Source organism: Ranitomeya variabilis, chromosome 2 (genome assembly GCF_051348905.1).
Source record: "Ranitomeya variabilis isolate aRanVar5 chromosome 2, aRanVar5.hap1, whole genome shotgun sequence".
NCBI lineage: Eukaryota > Metazoa > Chordata > Amphibia > Anura > Dendrobatidae > Ranitomeya > Ranitomeya variabilis.
The window spans coordinates 884,956,312-884,981,026 of NC_135233.1; the positions used below are offsets into that span (position 1 = coordinate 884,956,312).

Below are 24,715 nucleotides of genomic sequence, written 5' to 3' on the forward strand. Positions count from 1 at the left end.
AAGAATTTTTATTTTCACGGCTCTGCCTTATAAACTGTAGTGAAACACTTGGGGGTTCAAAGCTCTCACAACACATCTAGATGAGTTCCTTAGGGGGTCCACTTTCCAAAATAGTGTCACTTGTGGGGGGTTTCAATGTTTAGGCACAGCAGGGGCTCTCCAAACGCAACATGGCATCCCATCTCAATTCCAGTCAATTTTGCATTGAAAAGTCAAATGGCGCTCCTTCCCTTCCGAGCTCTGCCATGCACCCAAACAGTGGTTTACCCCCACATATGGGGTATTAGCGTACTCAGTACAAATTGTACAACTTTTGGGGTCCATTTTCTCCTGTTACCCTTGGTAAAATAAAACAAATTGGAGCTGAAGTAAACTATTGTGTAAAAAAGTTAAATGTTTATTTTTATTTAAACATTCCAAAAATTCCTGTGAAACACCTGAAGGGTTAATAAACTTCTTGAATGTCTTGAATGTGGTTTTGAGCACCTTGAGGGGTGCAGTTTTAAGAATGGTGTCACACTTGGGTATTTTCCATCATATAGACCCCTCAAAATGACTTCAAATGAGATGTGGTCCCTAAAAAAAAATGGTGTTGTAAAAATGAGAAATTGCTGGTCAACTTTTAACCCTTATAACTCCCTATCAAAAAAAATTTTGGTTCCAAAATTGTGCTGATGTAAAGTAGACATGTGGGAAATGTTACTTATTAAGTATTTTGTGTGACATATCTCTGTGATTTAATTGTATAAAAATTCAAAGTTGGAAAATTGAAAAATTTTCAAAATTTTCACCACATTTCCATTCTTTTCACAAATAAACGCAGGTAATATCAAAGAAATGTTACCACTATCACGAAGTACAATATGTCACGAGAAAACAATGTCAGAATCGCCAAGATCCGTTGAACCGTTCCAGAGTTATAACCTCATAAAGGGACAGTGGTCAGAATTGTAAAAATTGGCCCGGTCATTAACGTGCAAACCACCCTTGGGGGTAAAGGGGTTAAAGAACCTGACCCTCAAATAAGTCTTTTTAGTTGCGATTACTACCGCCAGGCGCATAGAAGAATTACAGGTCCTGTTAGTACAGGAACCCTATCTATCACTACAGACAGTATTATCCTTCGGTTAGATCCCTCCTTTATGCCTAAAGTAGTCTCTGACTTTCATAGAGGTCATGATATTGTGCCGCCCTCATTCTACCCAAATCCTTCCAACACGAAAGAAGAAATCTTTCACACTCTTGATGTCCGCAGGGTGGTTCTCTATTACCTCCAACAAAATGAAGATTGGAGGATTGACCAAAACCTATTCATTCAGTTCACGGGACGGAATAAAGGCAAGAAGGCGGCAAAGAATACGATTGCTATTTGGATCAAGCAGGCTATCTGTCTGGCGTATTCATCGCAGAATCTTTCTCCTGCTTCACTGAAGGCTCATTCTACTCGTTCAGTTTCTACATCATGGCCAGAAAGAGGAAATGCATCTTCTGAGCAGATATGCAGAGCCGCTACCTGGTCGTCTGTCCACACGTTCACCAGACACTACAGACTAAAGGCCCCGTCTCACTTAGCGATTTACCAACGATCACGACCAGCGATATGACCTGGCCGTGATCGTTGGTAAGTCGCTGTGTGGTCGCTGGGGAGCTGTCACACAGACCGCTCTCCCCAGCGACCAACGATCAGGGGAACGAGTTCGGCATCGTTGAAACTGTCTTCAACGATGCCGAAGTCCCCCTGCAGCACCCGGGTAACCAGGGTAAACATCGGGTTACTAAGCGCAGGGCCGCGCTTAGTAACCCGATGTTTACCCTGGTTACCAAAAAAAACAAACAGTACATACTCGCCTTTCGGTGTCCAGGTCCCTTGCCGTCTGCTTCCTGCTCTGACTGAGCCGCCGTACACTGAGAGCAGAGCGCAGCGGTGACGTCACTGCTGTGCTCTCACTTCTCACTGTACGGCCGGCAGTCAGTGAGAGCAGGAAGCAGACGGCAAGGGACCTGACGGACATCAGAAGGCGAGTATGTATTGTTTTTTTTTTTTTACATTTACGCTGGTAACCAGGGTAAACATCGGGTTACTAAGCGCGGCCCTGCGCTTAGTAACCCGATGTTTACCCTGGTTACCAGTGAAGACATCGCTGGATCGGTGTCACACACACCGATTCAGCGATGTCAGCGGGGCCTCAACGACCAAAAAAAGGTCCAGGCCATTCCGACACGACCAGCGATCTCGCAGCAGGGGCCTGATCGCTGGTACGTGTCACACATAGCGAGATCGCTATGGAGGTCGCTGTTGCGTCACAAAACTTGTGACTCAGCAGCGATCTCGCTAGCGATCTCGCTATGTGAGACGGGGCCTTAAATTTCAATAGGTATTTAACATTTGGCAGACGAGTTCTTCAGGCTGTGGTCCCTGCCTAAAGAAATTAGTTGTTGGTATTACTCCGATGCTGCTGTCGTGGAAGGCAACTGGAGAAAATAGAATTAGTCTTACGGTAATTCGGTTTCTAGGAACCTTCCACGACAGCATTAATTTCCCTCCCTACCTGATATTCTTCTTGGATAATTACTGCTGTTTGTTAGTAACTATACATGCCAAAGTGTCCAGAAAAAACACTGGTGGTTGTTGGAAGGGGAGGGGTATTTAACCTCTTTTGTGTTTCCTGTTCCCCATTAGGGCGGGGAGACATCCTCTGATGCTGCTGTCATGAAAGGTTCCTAGAAACCGAATTACCGATAAGACTAATTCTATTTTTTTTTTTATTATCCTGTCCCTCAGACAGACTGTGCGAGGGAAAACATCTGACGTGCAGGCCCCATTGACTAATATTGGTCCCAGTGCGATCCTATGTTTTGTCGTATCGCACTCAGGCCGATAATACAGCCATCTACACCTGCTGTAATGGTAATAAAATCTCCTGTAACCAGCAGAGGTGTCAGAAAAATGGTGTTGAAGGAATTGTCTGGGCATATAGTATTGACAACCTATTCTTAGGATCTCATCGACATCAATATTAGATTGGGGGGTTCGGCACCCTTATCAATCACCTATTATCAAGCTCCATTTAATGTTTAAATTTTGCTACCACCAGAGGATAACAGCTGATCGGTGGGGGTTGCTGGGTATTGGACTGTCACCTATTCCAAAGGATAAGTAATCAATATCATGCTTGACAATACATCCACAACATCCCACCCTCCCCATCCCGGCTCCGAGTATGAATTGTGATGTATAGACTTATGGTAGAGGTGGGGGACCAATGGACCATTTACAGCTCGCAGTGACATTTTCTCCGGTGCCTGGGGACTACAGTGCTGAGGCAGGTAGATGTGTTTTGACGGCCACCGGCCTTTTAACTTAATAATAATAATAATAATAATCTTTATTTTTATATAGCGCTAACATATTACGCAGCGCTTTACAGTTTTTGCACATTATCATCGCTGTCCCGGATGGGGCTCACAATCTAAATTCCCTATCGGTATGTCTTTGGAATGTGGGAGGAAACCGGAGTGCCCGGAGGAAACCCACTGTCACGATTCACACCGTGACTGTCACCAATTGTCACGATCCCTTAGCCGTGGCCCGCAGTTTGTCACGAAAATCCACACCATTAGGTCACGGATTGGGGTGACTTTAGACCAGCAGACGGCTATCACATGTGCAGGGGGGCTTATCCTCGTTATCCCTCTACTGCCACAATGTGATAAAAAAACACACACAATGCTATTGACCTCTTAGTTTACAGCAGGGGCTTATTTTAGGTATCCCACTGCTCTTCAATATACCATGAACTGCAGGGATTTGTGTATCCCGCTTACAGTTCCACTTAACACTTGCAGCTCTCTGGCGCCCCCCTTACTCTCAGGTCAGATTAGGTACTGCACCTAGGGTAATTAGTCGCCAGAAAGGCTGCCTGCTATGTACTGGCTATTGGGCGCGCTGCAGCGACGCGATAACTACTCCCACGCAGGCAGGAACAATAATTATCAAGCTGCAGTCGCTGAAACAACACCCCAAAAGTCTGCACACGGTAAGCTGCCACCAGCTCCGATCAAACGGGTCCGGAGCTAACCCAAAACAGTAGCGTAATTTCCCTTCAAGAGACAGGGTACGTTTTTAGAACAGGGAGGAAGAACTAGCATTAAATATTATACTCCAGAAAGGTTAGGCAGTGCTTTATCAAAATTATACAAAGATGTTACAAATGAGACAATTGCAAATATGTACAAGGTAATTATGAAAATAAAAGGATTAAAGGAAGAAAAGATAACTCACATGTTCTTAGTTCATATCAGTTCAGGCAAACACCATGCTAGTGGGAGGGGCTCCCAAAAATCCCAATGCATGAGGTACAGCTCTTCAGGTCAGACCCACATGTTCTTCCAGCAACAGACCGTTGCGTGGGTTGACTTCTTCCTCTGTGAGCACGGCGCAGGCACGGCTCCCCGATCGCCACTGCACAAGCACACCCCTATGACTAAATGAGCAGGTACAATCTAACTATATAAAATGCTTTTTCTACATGATTATTGCACCATTTTTAATGAAAAAAATGTTAGTGATGCACATTGCATCACTAATAACGCACTGGGGACAGTTTACATGCTAAAAATGACATAACAGGTTCCCATTAAGCCATACCAGAATAAAATCGATGATACAAGAACTGGTTTTATACAGACGTGTGAAGGGGGCCTCAAGCAGTGCCTGGGGTGGGGAATAAGAAAAGTCCTAGACAAAAACAGGTCAAACTGAGAGCGGTGTCTGCATCCTGCATGACATTAGTGCCGATAGGATAGGTATATTCTGCTGAGGAAGAGCTGACTTTTAGGTGTATATTAGAAAGCCTCTAAGTGGAAACAGACTTAACCCAGGATTCCCATGTCCATCAATGAAGCGCCTGAGAAATTTCTGTTGACAAAATTATCCCAAAGGCCTTAATCACAAGCCAGAATCTTGCAACAGTTTTTCTTAAACCAAAACCAGGGATAAAGTCACAGAGAAACGGTATGTTGGAAAGATCTGCACCTCTTCTGTGTTTTCAATCTGCTTCTGGCTTACCATGAAATCCGCACTACATTTCGTAAGTTCTCAGCAATTTCTTCTCCTCATAAAAATGAGTCATCAAACACTGACCAATTATTGTTACTGCCTGTATTAATGCTACACAGACTCCTCATCCCCGGGTTGTAATTAAAAAAGTTGCCCACTTGTAGGGACTTTTTTTTTTTTTTTTTACAATTGAAGCTGAAAATCCTTTTTGCACCATTTGCCTCCTATAATCTCTTTGTTGCACGGTCTACAGCATTAGTTAAAGGAGTTGGCCACTATATCTTTATCAGATGTGTTGGGGACAATGTGTTGTCCATTTACTATTATATACTAGATATGACATGTTCTCCCTTACGGAGATACAGTAACTGCTTATGGAGGGATACGTGACCAGACCTGTCCATCAGTGTGCGCCAGCAGAAAAACACCTCACATGGGAAAGCTGCTTTTCTATTGGAGGAAACTGATGGACGGGATTGGTTACGTGCTCCTTCACCAGCAGCAATTTTATGGGCAAGAGATGTGTGACCTAGGAGAAGGACAGGGTGGCCAGTGGGGAGGTCCGAACCTCCTACTTGGAGTTCAACACAGCATTGTTTCTTGCAGAAGTATTTGGCCACGTTCACACGTTTAATATTTAGTCAGTTTTTTACATCAATATCTGTAAGCCAAAACCAGGTGAGGAAGTTAGAGGAAAATTATAATAGAAACACATCACCCACTCATGGTTTTGGCTTACAAATACTGAGGCAAAATACTGAATGTCTGCATGTTGCCTAAGTGTATTATTACTTTGGTACAGAGACATACACAAGAAACTTGCGTGCCACAGGCATATTAGGCTTTGTTCACACGTTGCGGATTCTGCTGCGGAATTTTCCGCAGCGGATTTGATAAATCCGCAGTACCAAAAGTACTGCGGATTTTATCGCGGTTTTTTGTGCGGTTTTAGACACCTGCGGGTTTCTATAATGGGGCAGGTGTAAAACTGCTGCGGATTCCACACAAAGAATTGACATGCTGCGGAAAATAAACCACTCCGTTCCCGCATGGTTTTTTCCGCAGCATGTGCACTGCGGTTTTTGTTTTCCATAGGTTAACATTGTACTGTACACCGCATGGAAATCAGCTGCGGATCTGCAGTGTCAAAACCGCTGCGGATCCACAGCAAAAACTGCAACGTGTGAACATAGCCTCACAAGCTAACAGATTAGTCTGACGAAGCCAGTGGCGTGGTGAAACGCGCGTCGAGGTGTTCATTCTACGGGTTTGCACACTAAGGCCATCATGACCACAGGTATTATGCGATTGCTATTCTAGTTCGACCATACTATGGGCTAATTATATTATGTCAGGCCAATGGGTTTAGTGCAATAAATTAGGTAGTGACTTTCTTAGTAACTTTGTAAGGATTTATATATTGTGTTATTACCTTATTATGTGCTTTACATGACTTGTTTACTTGGGCTCGTTCCTGCAAAGCATCCTGTGTTATTTTGATTAGATTTTTTGGTCCTGGTGTTATGGTCTCATAGATTTTTTTCTTTTTCTGCCGATACTAGCTTACAGATGGTAGCACCATCTGATGTGTACTCTTCCTTTTGAATTATTTTTGCATATATGCATTTTGTACTATGATAATTTTTGTTAATAAACATTGTTATATTGGGAATCGCTCCTCCAGTCGTTTCTCTATTGGTTTATGTGCTTATGTGGAGGTTTTAATCCCCCCCTTTCTTTTTGGTTGTTCTATTAGTATATGAGGTGTTCTCTTTAAGTTCATAGTCATACAGTAGTGTTCAAAATAGTAGAAGTCCGATATAACTAACCAGATTAACCCCTTCACCCCCAAGGGTGGTTTGCACGTTATGGACCGGGCCAATTTTTACAATTCTGACCACTGTCCATTTATGAGGTTACAACTCTGGAACGCTTCAACGGATCCCGGTGATTCTGACATTGTTTTCTCGTGACATATTGTACTTCATGGTAGTGGTAAAATTTCTTTGATATTACCTGCGTTTATTTGTGAAAAAAAGGGAAATTTGGCGAAAATTTTGAAAATTTCGCAATTTTCCAACTTTGAATTTTTATGCAATTAAATCACAGTGATATGTCACACAAAATACTTAATAAGTAACATTTCCCACATGTCTACCTTACATCAGCACAATTTTGGAACCAAAATTTTTTTTTGTTAGGGAGTTATAAGGATTAAAATTTGACCAGCAATTTCTAATTTTCACAACACCATTTTTTTTTAGGGACCACATCTCATTTGAAGTCATTTTGAGGGGTCTATATGATAGAAAATACCCAAGTGTGACACCATTCTAAAAACTGCACCCCTCAAGGTGCTCAAAACTACATTCAAGAAGTTTATTAACCCTTCAGGTGTTTCACAGGAATTTTTGGAATGTTTAAATAAAAATGAGCTTTTAACTTTTTTTTCACACAAAATTTCAGCTCCAATTTGTTTTATTTTACCAAGGGTAACAGGAGAAAATGGACCCCAAAAGATGTTGTACAATTTGTCCTGAGTACGCCGATACCCCATATGTGGGGGTAAACCACTGTTTGGGCGCATGACAGAGCTCGGAAGCGAAGGAGCGCCGTTTGACTTTTCAATGCAAAATTGACTGGAATTGAGATGGGACGCCATGTTGCGTTTGGAGAGCCCCTGATATGCCTAAACATTGAAACCCCCCACAAGTGACACCATTTTGGAAAGTAGACCCCCTAAGGAGCTTATCTAGAGGTGTGGTGAGCACTTTGACTCACCAAGTGCTTCACAGAAGTTTATAATGCAGAACCGTAAAAATAAAAAATCATATTTTTTCACAAAAATGATATTTCGCCCCCAATTTTTTATTTTCCCAAGGGTAAGAGAAGAAATTGGACCCCAAAAGTTGTTGTACAATTTGTCCTGAGTACGCTGATACCCCATATGTGGGGGTAAACCACTGTTTGGGCGCATAGGAGAGCTCAGAAGGGAAGGAGCGCCGTTTGACTTTTCAATGCAAAATTGACAGGAATTGAGGTGGGACGCCATGTTGCATTTGGAGAGCCACTAATGTGCCTAAACATTGAAACCCCCCACAAGTGACACCATTTTGGAAAGTAGACCCCCTAAGGAACTTAACTAGAGGTGTGGTGAGCACTTTGACCCACCAAGTGCTTCACAGAAGTTTATAATGCAGAACCGTAAAAATTAAAAATCATATTTTTTCACAAAAATTATCTTTTCACCCCAATTTTTTAATTTTCCCAAGGGTAAGAGAAGAAATTGGACCCCAAAAGTTGTTGTACAATTTGTCCTGAGTATGCTGATATCCCATATGTGGGGGTAAACCACTGTTTGGGCGCATGGGAGAGCTCAGAAGGGAAGGAGCGCCGTTTGACTTTTCACTGCAAAATTGACAGAAATTGAGATGGGACGCCATGTTGCGTTTGGAGAGCCACTGATGTGCCTAAACATTGAAACCCCCCCCACAAGTGACACCATTTTGGAAAGTAGACCCCCTAAGGAACTTATCTAGAGGTGTAGTGAGCACTTTGACCCACCAACTGCTTCACAGAAGTTTATAATGCAGAGCCGTAAAAATAAAACAAACATTTTTTTCCCACAAAAATTATTTTTTAGCCCCCAGTTTTGTATTTTCCCAAGGGTAACAGGAGAAATTGGACCCCAAAAGTTGTTGTCCAATTTGTCTTGAGTACGTTGATACCCCATATGTGGGGGGGAACCACCGTTTGGGCGCATGGGAGGGCTCGGAAGGGAAGGGGCGCCATTTGGAATGCAGACTTAGATGGAATGGTCTGCAGGCGTCACATTGCGTTTGCAGAGGCCCTAATGTACCTAAACAGTAGAAACCCCCCACAAGTGACACCATTTTGGAAAGTAGACCCCCTAAGGAACTCATCTAGATGTGTTGTGAGAGCTTTGAACCCCCAATTGTTTCACTACAGTTTATAACGCAGAGCCATGCAAATAAAAAAATATTTTTTTTCCAAAAAAATTATTTTTTAGCCCCCAGTTTTGTATTTTCCCGAGGGTAACAGGAGAAATTGGACCCCAAAAGTTGTTGTCCAATTTGTCCTGAGTACGCTGATACCCCATATGTGGGGGGGAACCACTGTTTGGGCGCATGGGAGGGCTCGGAAGGGATGGAGCGCCATTTTGAATGCAGACTTAGATGGAATGGTCTGCAGGCGTCACATTGCGTTTGCAGAGCCCTAACGTACCTAAACAGTAAAAAAAAAACCACAAGTGACACCATTTTGGAAAGTAGACCCCCTAAGCAACTCATCTAGATGTGTTGTGAGAGTTTTGAACCTTCAAGTGTTTCACTACAGTTTATAACGCATAGCGGTGAAAATTAAAAAAAAAATTTCCCCCCCCCCAAAATTATTTTTTAGCCCCCAGTTTTGTATTTTCCCAAGGGTAACAGGAGAAATTGGACCCCAAAAGTTGTTCTCCAATGTGTTCCAAGTACGCTGATACACCATATGTTGGGGTAAACCCGTGTTTGGGTGCACGGGAGAGCTCAGAAGGGAAGGAGCACTGTTTTACTTTTTCAACGCAGAATTGGCTGAAATTGAGATCGGACGCCATGTCGCATTTGGAGAGCCCCTGATGTGCCTAAACAGTGGAAACCCCCCAATTATAACTGAAACCCTAATCCAAACACACCCCTAACCCTAATCCCAACGGTAACCCTAACCACACCTCTAACCCAGACACACCCCTAACCCTAATCCCAACCCTATTCCCAAAAGTAGATGTAATCTAAACCCTAACCCTAACTTTAGCCCCAACCCTAACTGTAGCCTTAACCCTAACCCTAGCCCCAACCCTAACCCCAACCCTAGCCCCAACCCTAACCCTAGCCCTAACCCTAATGGTAAAATGGAAATAAATACATTTTTTAAATTTTTTTATTTTTCCCTAACTAAGGGGGTGATGAAGGGGGGTTTGATTTACTTTTATAGCGTGTTTTTTAGCGGATTTTTATGATTGGCAGCCGTCACACACTGAAAGAAGCTTTTTATTGCAAAAAATATTTTTTGCGTTACCACATTTTGAGAGCTATAATTTTTCCATGTTTGAGTCCACAGAGTCATGCAAGGTCTTGTTTTTTGCGGAACGAGTTGACGTTTTTATTGGTAACATGCTCAGGCACGGGAGATTTTTTGATCGCTTTTTATTCCGATTTTTGTGAGGCAGAATGACCAAAAACCAGCTATTCATGAATTTCTTTTGGGGGAGGCGTTTATACCGTTCCGCGTTTGGTAAAATTGATAAAGCAGTTTTACTCGTCAGGTCAGTACGATTACAGCGATACCTCATTTCTATCATTTTTTTATGTTTTGGCGTTTTTATACGATAAAAACTATTTTATAGAAAAAATAATTATTTTGGCATCGCTTTATTCTGAGGACTATAACTTTTTTATTTTTTCGCTGATGATGCTGTATGGCGGCTCGTTTTTTGCGGGACAAGATGACGTTTGCAGCGGTACCATGGTTATTTATATCCGTCTTTTTGATCGCGTGTTATTCTACTTTTTGTTTGGCGGTATGAGAATAAAGCGTTGTTTTTTGCCTCGTTTTTTTTTTTTTACGGTGTTCACTGAAGGGGTTAACGATGCTAAATATGTGTACTTTTATTGTTTGATTTTTTTTTTATTTAGATAAAGGAATGTATTTATGGGAATAATATTTTTTTTTTTCTTTATTTAGGATTTTTTTTTTTTACACATGTGGGATTTTTTTTTACTTTTTTACTTTGTCCCAGGGGGGGACATTACAGATCGGTGATCTGATAATGTGCACAGCACTCTGTCAGATCACCGATGTCACTTACAGCCGTGCAGGCTTACCAGCACCTGCACGGCACCCGGAAGTGATCCCTGCAGGACCCGGATGCAGCCCCGCGGCCATTTTGGATCCGGGGCCTGCAGGGATAGGAGGTAGGAGACCCTCGCAGCAACGCGATCACATCGCGTTGCGCCGAGGGTCTCAGGGAAGCACGCAAGGAGCCCCCTCCCTGCGCGATGCTTCCCTGTACCGCCGGCACACCGCAATCATGTTTGATCGCGGTGTGCCAGGGGTTAATGTGCCGGGGGCGGTCCGTGACCGCTCCTGGCACACAGTGCCGGATGTCAGCTGCGATAGGCAGCTGACACCCGGCCGCGATCGGCTGCGCTCCCCCCGTGAGCGCGGCCGATCGTGCTGGACGTACTATTCCGTCCTTGGGAATTAGGGCCCACCCCACATGGACGGAATAGTACGTCCAATGACAGAAAGGGGTTAATCACTGTTTTTGGTATAAATTATTTTACCACGTCAAACAATTTACTATTTGGTGCAGTAGATTCTAAGAAAACCAACATACTCCGCATTCATGATTTGCATGTTTTTGAGTCTGTGTATTACAATAATTAATTGAAAGGGGGGGGGTGTTCAAAATAATAGCAGTGTGGAGATCAATTAGTGAGGTCTATCATTCTGTGAAGTAACAGGTGTGAATCAGGTGGCCCTTATTTAAGGGTGCAGCAAGGATATGTTGTACATGCATTTCTCCTTGAAAGCCTGAGAAATATGGTTAGTTTGTGACATTGTTCAGAAGAACAGCGCACTTTGATTAAAAAGTTGATTGGAAAGGGTAAAACTTATAAAGAAGTGCAGACAATGATAGGCTTTCCATTTTAGCTGAGCAGCCTAACTAGAGCGACGTGGAAGAAAACAGAAGACTACCATTCAAATGGATGGAAGAATGGCAAAGACTCAGCCAGTGATCAGCTCTAGGATGATCAAAGACTGTCTCAAGTTATCTGTGAGTACTGTGACAGAAGACGTCTGTGTGAAGCTAATCCCTTAGCAAAAAGTTCCAACAAAGTACCACTGTTAAAAAACAAACAAAAAAACATGTATGGATGCGGATACAATGTGCCAAAGAACACACCGACTAGCCTAAAGAGAAATTGTGGACTGATGAAAGTAAAATTGTTCTTTTTGGGTCCAAGGGCCGCAGACAGTTCGTCAGATAACCCCCAAACTCTGCATTCAAGCCACAGTACACTCCGACGACAGTGAAGCATGGTGGTGTAAATGTCATGATATGGGCATGTTTCTCTTACTATGGGCCGGACCTATATTTATCGCATACCAGGGATCAGGGACCAGTCTGCATATATTAAAATACTTGATCAACAGACAACAACCCTAAACACACAACACTTGCGGAGTGACATCAAAAATTCAGTTTCTGAGGCAAAATTGATAAAAAATTGTGGGATGTCGTCCAAGCATCCTGGGCTGGAATAGCAGGTGCCAGAAGTTGGTTGACTCTATGAAACATAGATGTGAAGCAGTTCTAAAAAACTGTGGGTATACAACTAAATATTAGGTTAGTGATTCACAGGAATGCTAAATCCACACAAAAAAGTACATATTGTGTGCTTGTAAAGACAAAAGCAGACACTGCTACATTTTAGAACCGCCCAATGGTCATTTTTTATTTTCTGCAAAGTAGATAAAAATTATATACATTTCTCTTAATGTTTTGCATTAGAAAACAGTGTGCAATGTTCCCAATGCATGGATATAAAAACTAGTATAGTGATTTTATATGCTATTATTTTAAACACTACTGTACTTGGGGATAACGGCTGTTAGAGCATAACACGACTGTCAGCAAAGTTTTCTCTGCAGGTCTTTGTACTAGTAGAATAAAAAAAAAAAATCAATAGTTCTGCAGGAAACAATGCCGTGCTGGACTCCTTTTGTAATTCCAGCATGAGTAGTCCTGCATTATCCAAGCACACACCAGTCCTACAGGCAGATCTCTAATAGTGATGAGCGTACATGCTCAGATAAGGTTTTATCCGAGCATACTTGGGTGATAACCAAGTGTCTTCGGCATTCCCAAAAAGTATGTTCAGGTCCCCACTCCTGCATGTCTCGCGGCTGTTCCACAGCCCCAACACATGGAGAGATTGTCTAAGAAACCGGAGCGAGACATGCAGCCACGGGGACTCGAATATATTTTTCGAGCACACCGAAGACACTCGGTTAGCACATGAGTATGAGCACATTATGTACCTTTTTCCCTCCAGCATTTTAAGATTAGCAACCCACCCCCTTGCTGCCAGGCGTACTAACATGATATCATGGATACCGGGAGGTAGTGGGAGGTTCAAGATAGAATCAAGAGGAACTTGAAGTGTCAGGATTATCAGTAACCTCTCCTGACACTTCTCCTTTTGACTCTCTCAGTTGAGTCTGAGTCGAGTCTGAGCAGATATTTGTCCTCTTGCATGTGAACCATTTTATTTAATTTATTTTAGTCCAGTAAACGATTTTTCTGTGTTGGTGCAGTTTATCCAGCATTTGCACTTACGTATAGAGTCCAGCACCTGAGCTACCTGTGTTTGCCGTATTACTTTTAGCGCAGCAATGTCCATCTGATCATCGAACACAAACACAATTGTGTCCCTAAGTAAATGCAGTATTTACATTGTGTGATTGGATCCAGTCTTAACGGTTCCTTTAGCACAGGATTGAAACCCATTTTTTCTAGCCATAAAGACCGCTAATATAAACACGTGGTCAAAATTGTTGGTACCCCTCATTTAATGACAGAAAAACCCACACTGGTCACAGACAGTAATAATCTTACAAAAGTAATAAGTAAAAAAAAAAAAATCTAAGAAAATGAACGTCAGACATTGCTTTTCAACCATGTTTCCACAGAATAAAAAAAAAAAATATCATGAAATAGGCCTGGACCTATGGTACCCTTAATAGTGATGAGCAAGTGTACTTGTTGCTCGGGTTTTCCCAAGCATGCTCGGGTGTCCTCCGAGTATTTGTTAGTGTTCGGAGATTTTGATTTCATCACGGCAGCTGAATGATTTACAGCTACTAGCCAGGCTGAGTACATGTGGGTGTTGCCTGGTTGCTAGGTAATCCCCACATGTAATCAAGCTGGCTAATAGCTGTAAATCATGCTGCTGAGGCGATGCGATAAAAACTTAATCTCTGAGCAGTCAAATACTCGGAGACCACCCAAGCAACGAGTACACTCGCTCATCACTAACTCTTAACTTAATATTTTGTTGCACAACCTTTTGAGGCAATCACTGCAATCAAACGATTCCTGTAACTGTCATTGAGACTTCTGCACCTCTCGACAGGTATGTTGGCCCACTCTTCAAGAGCAAACTGCTTCAGTTGTCTTGTGTTTGAAGGTTGTCTTTTCCAGACGGCATGTTTCAGCTCTTTCCAAAGATGCTCAATAGGATTTAGGTCAGGGCTCATAGAAGGCCACTTCAGAATAGTCCAATGTTTTCCTCTTAGCCATTCTTGGGTGTTTTTAGCTGTGTGTTTTGCGTCATTATCCTGCTGCAAGACCCAAGACCTGTGACTGAGCCCAAGCTTACTGACACTGGGAAACATTTCTCTCTAGAATCCCTTGATAGTCTTGAGATTGCATTGTACCCTGCACAGATTCTAGACACCCTGTGCCAGATGCAGCAAAGCAGCTTCAGAACATAACAGAGCCTCCTCCATGATTCACAGTAGGGACAGTGTTCTTTTCTTGAAATGCTTCATTTTTTGGTCTGTGAATGCCAAAAAGTTCAATTTTTGTCTCATCTGTCCATAGGACATTCTCCCAGAAGCTTTGTGGTTTGTCAATATTTAGTTTGGCAAATTCCAGTCTGGAATTTTTATGATTTTTTTTTTTTCAACAATGGTGTCCTCCTTGGTCATCTCCCATGAAGTACACTTTGGCTCAGACAATGATGGATGGTGCTATCTGACACTGATGTTCCTTGAGCTTGAAGTTCACCTTTAGTCTGTTTAGAAGTTTCTCTGGGCTCTTTTGTTACCATTCATATTATCCGTCTCTTTGATTTCTCATCAATTTTCCTCCTGCGGCCAAGTCCAGGGAGGTTGGCTACAGTTCCATGGATCTTAAATTTCTGAATAATATGTGCAACATTAGTCACAAGAACATCAAGCTGCTTGGAGATGGTCTTATAACTTTTACCTTTAACATGTTTGTCTGTAATTTTCTTTCTAATCGCCTGAGACAACTTTTTCCTTCGCGTCCTTGGGCCATGTTGAGTGTGATACACACCATGTCACCAAACAGCACAGTGAGTATCTGTAGCCCTATATACAGGCCCACTCACTGATTCCAAGATTGTAGACACCTGTGATGCTAATTAGTGGACACACCTTGATATAACATGTCCTTTTTGTCACATTATTTTCAGGGGTACCATCATTTCTGTCCAGGCCTATTTCATGAGTTATTTTTTTTTTTTTAATTCTGTGGAAGCATGGTTAAAAAGCAGTGTGTGACTTTCTATTTGTTCATTTTCATATATCTTTTATTTATGATTACTTTTTTCAGATTCAAGTTATTTCTGTGACCATTGTGGGTTTTTCTATCATTAATCGAGGGGTACCAACAATTTAACAAGTGTGTATATGTGTAAATGCAGCTCGAGATGGTTTCAGTCAAGTTTTACAACCATCATCTTTTTCTTGAAAGCAAAGATTGGGGCGGCACTGATCTACCCATAAGTGGCATCTCTAAATAATGACATTGTCGTTCTAGATCGTACAAAACATTTAAAGACAGCTATACACATCATATTTCTGTAAGAGTTCACAAGAGTGAAACTCATGTGATTTTACACTTCTGCCACTTTACAATCGCCCCAAAACCATCGGGATCTGAGACCACCACTAATCACTAAAATTAAGAAGCACTCAGCAATGCCCTTCATTTCTGATTGCAGAAACGGTTAAGTTCAGTAGACCCAATCAGTTGGGGGTCTCAAAAGTCTGACCCCCCCCCCACCACTCAAAACTTTTACACTAATTTAATGTGTTTTCAAGTTTTTGCAGTACTACACTAAAGGGCATAAGTGATATTTTATCACCCGATTCACCCAAAACAATGTTCCGGGTCTATTAATGCAGATACAGAGAGACTGAGGCACATGAAATAAAATAGTATCATTGTTGAAGCACAAACATAGAGCAACTGACCATATCCACAATTATCCCTAATTTGTGGAACTTCCCATAAAACATGGGCTGTAAAGAAAAGTGAAAATGCAATAAATAAAATACGTCTGAGCAAAATATATGTAATGAGTCATTTTTCCATTGGAAAAACATTTAAAAAGTAAATACAGTTTTTAATAATCACAGGAAAAATGTACCTGTTATTTTATATATTTAAACAAAATTAAAACTTTCTTTGTCACTTCTATCTACAAGTCAAAGGTGCACCAAATATACAGTCCTTGTTGTACTGCTGCATGCTTTTGCATATTCGCATGCTTACATAATAAATAATAAATACCAGAATCAAAATGAAGCCACAAAAGATTTCACGGTAGCTTTCCTTGTATTCGTAATCCATGTCCAAATCAGATGAAATTAACAAACTAAAAAGGAGCATTTGAGGTAACAATGGAGGGCCAGCCACCCTTCAAAAGTTTCATGTCTAAAAGTTGTGGAAGTATTCAATAATTCAAGTACAGCTTGAATGTTTTCAAATGGGCCACAAAAAGGTGCAGCTTTAATTTTTTTTTGCTAATCCAAGAGTCGGCGTTCACAGAGTTCTTTGTATATCATCTTACGGATACGAGGCATGTCATCTTGGGAGAACTGGAAAGGCTTTTCTTGAGCGAGGCACTTGCAGTACTGAAAAGAGCGAGAAGACAGACGTCCGTTATTGCTAAAATATAAACCTATATAAACAAGCCACCGACAGCATGAATCAGAGCCTGGCTGCATGATTGCAGTTAAGTACATTTTTTCTGAAACACACCGGCATTTTAGAGAATATATAGTTAACAGATCTGCTATGGATGAGACCTGTCAATCATCTGGAGAAGCGCTGAGGGGAGGTGCCGGACTAGTCTTGTCTCTGGCTATGGATGGTCCCGTCAGATCTAACTGTATACCTAGGTGCAAATCGAGCAGCCAGGCTCGGATTCATTATGCCCGTGGTTTGGACAGATTGAATCAACTGACAGGTTCCCTTTAAATGTCATTTGTCAGCAGGATTGCTATCAAATTGTCTAAACCTGACCGAGTAAAGATCTGGACTGGAACACATACAACGCTACTGCTGCAAGTAACTGTTGTCAATCAACAGAAGCCAACCGTTTATGTGGTTGGCCATGTTGCTAAATGTGCCACGTATTCTGTATGCCATATACTGGGATGAATCCATGGCATTTTTTTCTAACTCACTGATACACAAATATTAGGTTGTTTATGGAAAAAAAGGCTATAGACTTACCTGAAGCAAAAACACGCCGCAGTCAAAGTCATTCTTCTGTTGTGGAATGCACTGGAAGAAAAAAAAAATCTAATGTAAGAAAAATTTTACTTTTTACTACTTAAAAGCACAATAAGGAAAGAGCATAAAATTAACTAAAAATTCTGACCTATGACCAGATATTGTCAACTTCCCACATTGATACTGTTCTCATACAGAAAGCACGTATAGTTATAGGCATGTATATAATAGTTTCCTTGCTTTTCTTCCTATTCTCACTATAGTGAAAGGGAATAACCTTAAACCCCCTAAAAGCTGCAGTAACTTTTGGCATCAGCATAAAAGGTTGTAGAATCACAGACCCTACTTTTCCTCAACAGAGAAGAATAACTTTATTTTTTTTTGCAAATGACAATGCCTGAACTTTTCACCTTTTTTACAGTAGTCTGCCAACACTGAAGAAATTCAGGATGATTCTTTTCCTTGGCTTCTGTCATAAGGTACTTGAGGATGTTCTGCAGGAAATTAAATAATAAAAATTAAGTGAGTCAACATAAACCACCTTAAAATAAATAGTTTTCCTTCCTTGTAGACAACACAACTTTGGTAAAATGAATATTCTACCTTCATTGTGCACTTGTTTTGCAACGTTATGGAGTAGATTAGAGACTCCTCAGAGCCACTGGCCACTGCTCAAGCCCTACTGTGCTCAGAAGACCACAAGATGGTGTGAAAAATGTAAACTAGAGCTTGCTCATTCTCACAAAGTTCAGCCAAGTTAATTTTTATCATTGACTAGTTGCAATGCAGCAGTGTTCAAAGCGTGATAACTGTTATATGTCACCGAAAAGGAACTAGGGACATTATGTAGAGCTCTTTATTGTAACTTGGTCAACCTTTTCTTATACCTTTGGGCACGCACCTGGTCACATTATAAGGTCTATATTCCGAGTAGCAGTAGGAATGTATGCCAGTCTGAATACGCTCCTGCCTATAGAAGAGCGTATCGCTTGGCCCGAACACAGTCCAGGTCCGTAGCCTCTATCTGTGGACAGGATCTCGCATATTTCCTTATCCTCCAGCATCCAGGCTTGGCTTATGATTTGCGGACCAGTGAGATATCACTTGTGTGCTTCACAGATAACATCACACCAGGTTAAATCAGTTACCGTGTCGGGTAACCTGGAAGCTTAGGAAATTTGTTGCGCTCCTGTCCACAGCCAGAGAGCACTGACCTGGGCTGTGGATCCGTTCAGCTCTACTCCTGACTACTGTGTTTAGCATGAAGAGTCAAACCCAAGAATGTGTGAGCACCAAGCCGCTGGGTCAGGTGGCTTCCTAGAAACAAGTTCTGTGCACAATCAAGCTGCTTTTCAACCCACTTGCATTTTGAAGGTGAAGATGGTTGCCACTGACCTCTGTACAAAATTTTAAATGTAAGCCTTGGGAGTCATAGAAAGAAATAGTCTTATTTGGGATGTTCACAGCAACTAGGGCCCAGTGGACTTGTAAGTGTATTGGAATCAAAAGCAAGGTCTTCTTAAAAAGGTCCACCTAGCAAAAACAGAAAACAAACTCACTAAGTACAGCAAATCAACATAAAAGAAGATATTCACTGAAGGGCATCTCTTATCCGAATCTCCACAAAATATAAAACTACATACTGGATGGCGGCGCATCACTGAACACTCGACGGCTGGTTTCACACTTGCGTTTGGCTGGTCAGCGTACATCCTCCGCTAAGCTCCGCCTACTTCTGCATGCATCCTGCGTACCTATCTTTAACATTGGGTAGGCAGAGACATGCGTTGTATGCGGATGGGTCCACATGTGGCGTTTTGACGCGCCTGCCGACCACATGGGAACGCAAAAAGTTGCGTTTTCGTGCAGTCGGCGGGCATGTCAAAACGTCACAAGCAGACACATCCGCATACAACGCATGTCTCTGCCTACCCAATGTTAAAGATGGGTACACAGGATGCATGGGGAAGTAGGCGGTGCGTAAGCGGAGTTTAATGGAGGATATACGCAGCCATTCGCAGACCAGCCAAACGCAAGTGTGTACTTAGCCTAATGGAATGCGCACCTACCTCTCACCACATCACTGATACAAGTGGAAAGAGATCATTAAAGATACAATCTTTATTGTTCACTGAAAACATTCCAGACGTAAATCCACTGGTCACTGATATTACTGACTACACTCTGAATTATAACTCGCCCCATTACCGTATTTTTCCAACTATAAGACACACTTTTTTCCTCCAAAATGTGAAAACGCCCATGGGAGTGGAATGAGGTGAATACTCATTTCTCTTAAGTAGCGGGACACGGGACCGCCGGCAGCAGCAGGAAGCTGACGGCTGACACTGTGCTCGCTATTAAAGAGCAATGAATACTCACAGCGAGTATTCTGGCAGTTGTCTTTCGGCTTGCAAGCAGCGCATAACGTCCCTGCCATGCGCTGCTTACAAGCATAAAGCAGCTGCTGGTATTGGAACAAAACGCTGCGAGGGAACACATGAAAGTGTAATGGTTTGCTTTTTTTAAATGTTTTCTGATGGGGCCATGCATACCAGGATAGGGAAGAGGGAGCCATGCATACCAGGATAGGGATGAGGGGGCCATGCATACCAGGATAGGGATGAGGGGGCCATGCATACCAGGATAGGGATGAGGGGGCCATGCATACCAGGATAGGGATGAGGGGGCCATGCATACCAGGATAGGGATGAGGGGGCCATGAACACCAGGATAGGGATGAGGGAGCCATACATACCAGGATAGGGATGAGGGAGCCATGCACACCAGGATGGGGATGAGGGAGCCATGTATACCAGGATAGGGATGAGGGAGCCATGCATACCAGGATAGGGATGAGGGAGCCATGCATACCAGGATAGGGATGAGGAGGCCATGCATACCAGGATGGGGGTGGGGGCCATGCATACCAGGATAGGGATGAGGAGGCCATGCATACCAGGATGGGGGTGGGGGCCAATCATACCAGGATAAGAATGGGGCACTGCATACTAGGATAGGGATGAGGGGGCCATGCATACCAGGATAGGGATGAGGAGGCCATGCATACCAGGATAGGGATGAGGAGGCCATGCATACCAGGATAGGGATGAGGGAGCCATGCATACCAGGATAGGGATGAGGGAGCCATGCATACCAGGATAGGGATGAGGGAGCCATGCATACCAGGATAGGGATGAGGGAGCCATGCATACCAGGATAGGGATGAGGGAGCCATGCATACCAGGATAGGGATGAGGGAGCCATACATACCAGGTTAGGGATGAGGGAGCCATGCATACCAGGATAGGGATGAGGGAGCCATGCATACCAGGTTAGGGATGAGGGAGCCATGCATACCAGGATAGGGATGAGGGGGCCATGCATACCAGGATAGGGATGAGGGGGCCATGCATACCAGGATAGGGATGAGGGAGCCATGCATACCAGGATAGGGATGAGGAGCCATGCATACCAGGATAGGGATGAGGGCGCCCCCCTCCCATCCACCACTCAAACTACCCCCTCTCAATCAGCAATCTTGAGGTCACATCTGTCTAAAGGCACAGGGCTCACATGACAATGTGATATAAGACCTCGGGAGAGCGAGTACCAACACCGCTGAAAAGGCGCTGGCGGTGAGTTTAAGTGTTATTTTACTGGGGGCAAACATGGTGATTGAATAAGGAGCTGCCCAATACCCTTTAAAGGGAATCTGTCACTCCCCCTTGGGATGTATAAAACCTATTAATATGGACATACAGGTGATAAAAATGTTAAAATAGTCTTACTTGTATTTATTATTAGAGCGCCATTTATTCCATGGCGCTTTACATGTAAAAAGAGGTATACATAACAAAAAAAAACAAGTACAATAATTTTGAATAAAATGAGACACCGACTGGTACAGGGGGAGAGAGGACCATACCCGTGAGTGCTCACAATCTACAAGGTATGATGGATACAGTTGGTGAGTGTAGAGCTGGTCTGCAGAGGTATGGTGGAACGAGGGGTACTACAGGTTGTAGGCTCGTTGGGAGAGGTAGCTCTTCAGGTTCCTTTTGAAGGTTTCCATGGTAGACAAGAGTCTGATATGTTGGGGTAGAGCGCTTCAGAGTAGGGGGGATACGAGGGAGAAATCTTGTATGCGATTGTGGGAAGAGGAGATAAGAGGGGAGAAGAGAAGAGAAGGAGATCTTGTGAGGATCGGAGGCTGTGTGCAGGTAAGTACCAGGAAACTAGGTTACAGATGTATGGAGGAGACAGGTTATGGATGGCTTTATAGGTCATGGTTAGGCTTTTGTACTGGAGTCTCTGGGAAATGGGGAGCCAGTGAAGGGATTGACAGAGGGGAGAGGCTGGGGAATAGCGGGGGGAGAGGCTGGGGAATAGCGGGGGGGGGAATAGGTGGATTAGTCAGGCAGCAGAGTGTAGGATAGATTGGAGGGGAGCGAGTGTTAGAGGGGAGGCCACAAAGTAGGAGGTTGCTGTAGTCGAGGTGGCAGATGATGAAGGAATGCACTAATGTTTTTACAGATTCTGGGTTGAGGAATGTTTGGTTCCGGGAGACATTTTGAATTGTTGTCGTCAGGAAGTGGAAAGGGCCTCGATGTGTGATTTGAAGGAGAGATCAGAGTTAAGGATTACCCTGAGGCAGCGAGCTTGCAGGACTTGGGAGAGTGGGCAGCCATGGACGTTAATGGATAGGTCTGTTGGGGGGAGGTGGAGGGGTTGAGTGAGATGGTGGAAAGATGACGAATTTGGTTTTGTCCAATTTAAGTTTTAGAAATCAAGCAGAGAAGAAAGATGAAAGAGGTCAGACATTGTAGGGTTCTGGTTAGTTAGAGCTGATAACGCGTCCAGAGAGCTAGATCTGTGTGTCATCAGCATAGGTGATACTGAATGCTGTCCCAGGCCGAAGGGCAGGGCCGTATTTAGAGTTTCTGCTGCCCTAGGCACTTTTAGTGCTGCCCCCCCCCCCCCATTGGTGAGTATGACACTATCGGCAGTGACTTTAGCAAGAATCGGTGATGTGAAAGTCGCCTTTTGCAGCAGATCGGGAAGTTTTTCTGCATGTGCCGCATAACGGATCACTTACGGCAACACTGCGTTCAGCCTCATTCACTCCTTATGGTATTTGCGGCACTTGCCATGATCTGGCAAATGTGGTACCATACCTCCCAACTTTTGAAGAAGGGAAGGAGGTACAAAGTGTGCGGCGCGCATAGCGCGCCGCGGCAAATTTTAGGCCACGCCTCTGACCACACCCATTTCACAACTAGTCACACCCATATCCACATCCCAACCACAGCCATTTAGCACTGCTGATCACACACTGTTTTATATACAATAATTATAAACAAAAAAAATATGGCCACAGTGCTCCATACTGTATAATGACCACACATGATGCTCCATACTGTATAAAGGCCACATATGATGCTCCATGCATACTGTATAATGGCCCCCCCTCCCATCATGTATGCATGGCTCATCTCCCCCTCCCTGTATGCATAGGTGGCTCATCCCCCCCCCTGTATGCGTGGCTCATCTCCCCCTCCCTGTATGCATGGGTGGGTCAGGCACTGGCTCATCTCCCATCCCCCCCCCCCTGTATGCGTGGCTCATCTCCCCCTCCCTGTATGCATAGGTGGCTCATCCCCCCCCCTGTATGCGTGGCTCATCTCCCCCTCCCTGTATGCATAGGTGGCTCATCTCCCCCCCCTGTATGCATGGCTCATTTCCCCCTCCCTGTATGCATGGGTGGGTCAGGCACTGGCTCATCTCCCATCCCCCCCCCCCTGTATGCGTGGCTCATCCCCCCCCCACCCTGTATGCGTGGCTCATCTCCCCCTCCCTGTATGCGTGGGTGGCTCAGGCACTGGCTCATCTCCCATCCCCCCCCCCCCCCCCCCCCGTATGCGTGGGCCACGCATACAGGGGGGCTGGGAGATGAGCCAGTGCCTGACCCACCTATGCATACAGGGAGAGGGAGATGAGCCACGCATACAGGGGGGGGGGGGGATGGGAGATGAGCCAGTGCCTGACCCACCCATGCATACAGGGAAGGGGAGATGATGGGTGGGTCAGGCACTGGCTCATCTACCCCCAAACCCCCCCCCCCCCGGCGTATGGGTGGCTCATCTCCCCCCCCCCCGTATGCGTGGCTCATCGCCGGCTCCCCAGTCCCATCTTGTATCATGGCTCCCCGTCCACCGCGGACCTCCTACATCCTCCCCGCCGGCTCCCTTCATCCTCCCTGGCTGCCTGGAATGATTCATCCCGCCCCCCCCCCCCCCATTCGTGGCTCATCGCCGGCTCCCCGACGCTCCCAGTCCCATCTTGTATCATGGGCATGGCTCCCCATCCTGGCCGTCCACCGCGGACCTCCTCCTCCCCGCCGGCTCCCCCGTCCTCCCTGGCTGAAATGATTCATACTCACCTGAGTCACCTCACACACCGTGTAGCAGAAGAACGGAATCCTCCACCTCGCTCTGTCCCTGCGCAGCACTGCACCGTCCTTCTCGTCCTGTGTGAGCGCCGCGGTCAGGTGGTAACGGTCATTTAAGATGATGAATATTCATGCATATTCATCACCTTAATGAGGCGGCACCATGTGACCGCTCACACAGGGCGAGCTGCAGTCGTGCAGTAGCTGAGAGCAGACCAGCCGGCACCGCTGGAGCAGGTGAGGCGAGTATGAGACAGGGAGGCATAAGCGGCGACGGGGGAAGGGGGGGGGGGGGGGGCAATGGGCTGTCTTAAGGTGACCAGCCGGACCGGACTGTAAAAAAAAAAAAAAAATAAACACACTGCTCAGGTGCCGCCCCCCCCCCCCCCCCCCCCGCATCACCCCGCCCTAGGCACGTGCCCTCGAGTGCCTAGTGGCAAATACGGCCCTGCCGAAGGGGTAGATGTAGAAGAGAAAGAGTCCTAGAACTGAACCTTGGGGGACACCGAGAGATAGGGGACTGAGATACGGAGGTGTGGTGTGTGAGTAGGAGACACTGAAAGTCTGGTCTGTTAAGTATGAGGAGATCCAAGACAGGGCCAAGTCTGATGTCAAGAGATGAATCTCTATGCCTCATACTTGCAATTTTATTAAAGAAAAATTGGCATTTTTTAATGATAATTTCTTCCAGGCTCTGGCTGTGCGGTGTCTGGAATAAATCTCCGCCTCCTGTCTTTATTTGCTTTGCGAACCACCTCCTCCCAACAGTGTCACACTGCCCTGCGACGCTGGAGGTCTCTGCAACCGAAGAAGCAGTGAGCCGCCTGCGCAGAAGAACAAAGAAACCAATGCCAACAGAAGGGCGGAA

The 24,715-nt window shown here is 44.4% G+C and overlaps 1 protein-coding gene across 2 annotated transcripts in view; it reads right to left on the reverse strand.

Annotated features, from left to right (window-relative positions):
- Nucleotides 1-16,081: 16,081 nt before the first annotated feature.
- The window catches only part of SENP5 (SUMO specific peptidase 5), a 33,689-nt gene continuing 25,055 nt past the window's right edge, over nucleotides 16,082-24,715 (reverse strand). For both annotated transcript variants that reach the window (XM_077290410.1, XM_077290409.1), the window contains exons 7-10: nucleotides 18,792-18,929; nucleotides 17,807-17,890; nucleotides 17,397-17,447; nucleotides 16,082-16,792 (exon numbers count right to left, since the gene is read on the reverse strand). In XM_077290410.1, coding sequence (XP_077146525.1) covers nucleotides 16,682-16,792; nucleotides 17,397-17,447; nucleotides 17,807-17,890; nucleotides 18,792-18,929 — 384 coding nt within the window. In that variant the 3' untranslated portion in view covers nucleotides 16,082-16,681. The remainder of the gene's footprint in view (nucleotides 16,793-17,396; nucleotides 17,448-17,806; nucleotides 17,891-18,791; nucleotides 18,930-24,715) is intronic.